General features: G+C 50.2%; 1 protein-coding gene across 3 annotated transcripts; it reads right to left on the minus strand.

The window, feature by feature from the left end:
* Nucleotides 1–985: 985 nt before the first annotated feature.
* Nucleotides 986–2,621, minus strand: LOC106813490 (oocyte zinc finger protein XlCOF6-like). 3 transcript variants are annotated; one of them, XM_014817632.1, is made up of 4 exons: nucleotides 2,468–2,621; nucleotides 1,765–2,215; nucleotides 1,547–1,599; nucleotides 986–1,458 (listed from the first exon to the last, which is right to left on the minus strand). In XM_014817632.1, exons 1-4 carry the CDS (start codon nucleotides 2,602–2,604, stop codon nucleotides 1,314–1,316), a joined length of 786 nt encoding a protein of 261 aa, XP_014673118.1. In that variant the 5' UTR covers nucleotides 2,605–2,621; the 3' UTR covers nucleotides 986–1,313. The 3 variants fall into 3 exon arrangements, with proteins under 3 accessions (XP_014673118.1, XP_014673119.1, XP_014673117.1); XM_014817633.1 differs by having other exon boundaries at nucleotides 1,765–2,047; nucleotides 2,300–2,621; XM_014817631.1 differs by having other exon boundaries at nucleotides 1,765–2,100; nucleotides 2,269–2,621.
* Nucleotides 2,622–2,962: the final 341 nt, after the last annotated feature.

The raw sequence follows: 2,962 nt of genomic DNA on the forward strand, positions 1-2,962 counted from the left end.
ACATGTAAGTATGACGCCGGAACTGCTCTGTGCATCCCAACCACGACTGCAAATATTATATAAAATGTAACTGTATTATAAAAATTAATGTAACACGTCGTTGTCTTTGTCTGAATATGAGCACGACTTCTCGCCAATAGCTGTTACATCATTTGCTTCGCGGTTTGTTTTACGCTGATGATCATAATCCGTGGTGTCGCTTGCTCTGTGTTATTCAGCATTCTATGTACACTCTGGCTATACGCAGTGTTTGTGATGGTGTGTGTTGTCCGCAACTGAATGTTTGATCCCGACGCGAAAGTTATGTGCAACTAACCGAGAACAGAAGCTGACAAATACAACAAGATTAGGAATGAGTAGCAGAATTCTCATTTATTTTACCCAAATTATTTAAACAAATTCGCCGAACTTGAATACAACCATTGAAGCATAAATTCCATGTTATTATTATACACAACTTATAATATAAAATTATTATTTCGTATTTTGCATTTTAATCATCATTTTTACAAGCTAGCGGCGGCCAGTCCCGTCCTATGCGGCGGGGTAGCTCTCTGGATGGCGGCTGGACGGCTGCGACGGCCTCCGTCGTGGGCGCGTCGGCGGGTATAGCTGCTATGCGCGCGGGCGTAGCTCTCTGAGATGCGGTGGCGGCCCCTGCGCCGGCTCCTCATGTCTCGCGGCGAGCGGATTAGCTGCTTGCGGCGAAGTAGCTCTTCTGGAGGCGGCGGCGCGGTGCGACGGCCTAGCGCGGCTCCTCCGTGGCGGCGGAGGATATAGCTGCTATGCGGCGGGTATGCTCTCTGCAGGCGGCGGGCGGGTGAGACAGGCCCTGTGGCGGCTCTTCCGTGACGGCGGCGGTTATAGGCTGCTATGCGCGAGTCCCGGTAGCTCTCTGGAGGCGGTGAATCGCGCCATGCCGGACGAGTCTCCGTGGCGGAGGGACGGCGGGTATAGCCGCTATGCGGCGGCAGGCTATGGCGGGGTAGCTCTCTGGAGGCGGCGGGCGGTGGACGGCCCTGCGACGGCTCCTCCGTGGCGGCGGCTATGTAGCAGCGGCCGTATCGGCTGCTCTGTGGGGTGGAGTTCCGTCGGTGGTTCACAGAATCAGGGTGTGCCCCGAAAACTGGTGACGTGCACGAACAAGGACAAAAAGAGAAAAGGACAGACCACTGAACTATAAGAGACTACGAAGGATGGCAGCGCGATTTATCCCGGCACACAGCAGGATTGTTTTAGACAATGTGATACGGTCATGCTATACGATTTGATGCAGTCCTGGTTTATGTATTTGCCCTGCATAGATGCGTGTATCACGCGCTCGGTTTTGAATGAGTGCGCCGGTGTTTATTCAGTGAACTGCAGGCAGTAAACTTGCATCCACACTTGTCACACGCAAATGGCTTCTCTCCCGTGTGAGTGCGCATGTGTGTCATGAGATTAGTGGAGGTCCTACACCTGTACTCACATAATTATATCGCACGCATACAGTTTCTCTCCCGTGTGAGTGCGCGTGTGTGTCTTGAGACTAGCGGAGGTACTAAATCTGTATTCACACTTGTCGCATGCAAATGGTTTCTCTCCCGTGTGAGTGCGCATGTGTACCTTGAGAATACTAAGGGTATATCTGTGTTCACATATAACGCACGCATACGGCCTCTCTCCCGTATGAGTACGTATGTGTGACTTAAGCATAGCGGACGTAGAACACTTATATTCACATATCTCACATGCAAATGGTTTCTCTCCCGTGTGAGTGCGCATGTGTCTCTTGATAGCAGAGGAGGTCGTGCACTTATAATCACATCTCTCACATGCAAACGGTTTCTCTCCCGTGTGAGTGCGTATGTGTATCGTGAGACTAGCGGAGGTACTAAATCTGTATTCACACTTGTCGCATGCAAATGGTTTCTCTCCCGTGTGAGTGCGCATGTGTACCTTGAGAATTCTAAGGGTAGTATATCTGTGTTCACATATATCGCACGCATACGGCCTCTCTTCCGTGTGAGTGCGTATGTGTATCGTGAGACTAGCGGAGGTCCTAAACCTGTATTCACACTTGTCGCATGCAAATGGTTTCTCTCCCGTGTGAGTGCGCATATGTTCCTTGAGATGACCGAGGGTAGTATATCTGTGTTCACATATATCGCATGCAAACGGTTTCTCTCCCGTGTGAGTGCGCATGTGTCTCTTGAGTATACTAGACGTCACACACCTGTATTCACATGTGTCGCACACAAACGGTTTCTCTCCCGTGTGAGTGCGCATGTGTACCTTGAGTATACTCGACGTCACACACCTGTATTCACATGTGTCGCACACAAACGGTTTCTCTCCCGTGTGAGTGGGCATGTGTAGCTTGAGATGAGCGAGGGTCCTATATCTGTGTTCACATATATCGCACGCATACGGCTTCTCTCCCGTGTGAGTGTGCATGTGTCTCTTGAGTATACTAGACGTCACACACCTGTATTCACATGTGTCGCACACAAACGGTTTCTCTCCCGTGTGAGTGCGCATGTGTAGCTTGAGATGAGCGAGGGTCCTATATCTGTGTTCACATATATCGCACGCATACGGCTTCTCTCCCGTGTGAGTGCGCATGTGTACCTTGAGATTATCGAGGCACGTATATCTGTGTTCACATATATCGCACGCATACGGCTTCTCTCCCGTGTGAGTGCGCATGTGTACCTTGAGATTACCGAGGCACGTATATCTGTGTTCACATATATCGCACGCATACGGCTTCTCTCCCGTGTGAGTGCGCATGTGTACCTTGAGATTACCGAGGCACGTATATCTGTGTTCACATATATCGCACGCATACGGTTTCTCTCCCGTGTGAGTGCGCATGTGTAACTTAAGCATATGAGACTTAGAACACTTATATTCACATCTCTCACATGCAAACGGTTTCTCTCCCGTGTGAGTGCGCATGTGTCTCTTGAGATTAGCGGAT

This window comes from Priapulus caudatus, unplaced genomic scaffold, assembly GCF_000485595.1.
Source record: "Priapulus caudatus unplaced genomic scaffold, Priapulus_caudatus-5.0.1 Scaffold782, whole genome shotgun sequence".
Taxonomy (NCBI): domain Eukaryota; kingdom Metazoa; phylum Priapulida; class Priapulimorpha; order Priapulimorphida; family Priapulidae; genus Priapulus; species Priapulus caudatus.

What these genes read in the sequence shown, in the direction of transcription:
- LOC106813490 (XM_014817631.1), bottom strand. Translation starts at nt 2,604, where the DNA reads ATGCGCACTCACACGGGAGAGAAGCCGTATGCGTGCGATATATGTGAA. An exon ending in CGAGTATACTCAAGGTACAC is followed by an intron (nt 2,101 to 2,268) that starts ATGCGCACTCAC and finishes CTCAAGGAACAT; the next exon opens with ATGCGCACTCACACGGGAGA. An exon ending in TGCGACAAGTGTGAATACAG is followed by an intron (nt 1,459 to 1,546) that starts ATTTAGTACCTC and finishes ATGTGAGTACAG; the next exon opens with GTGTAGGACCTCCACTAATC.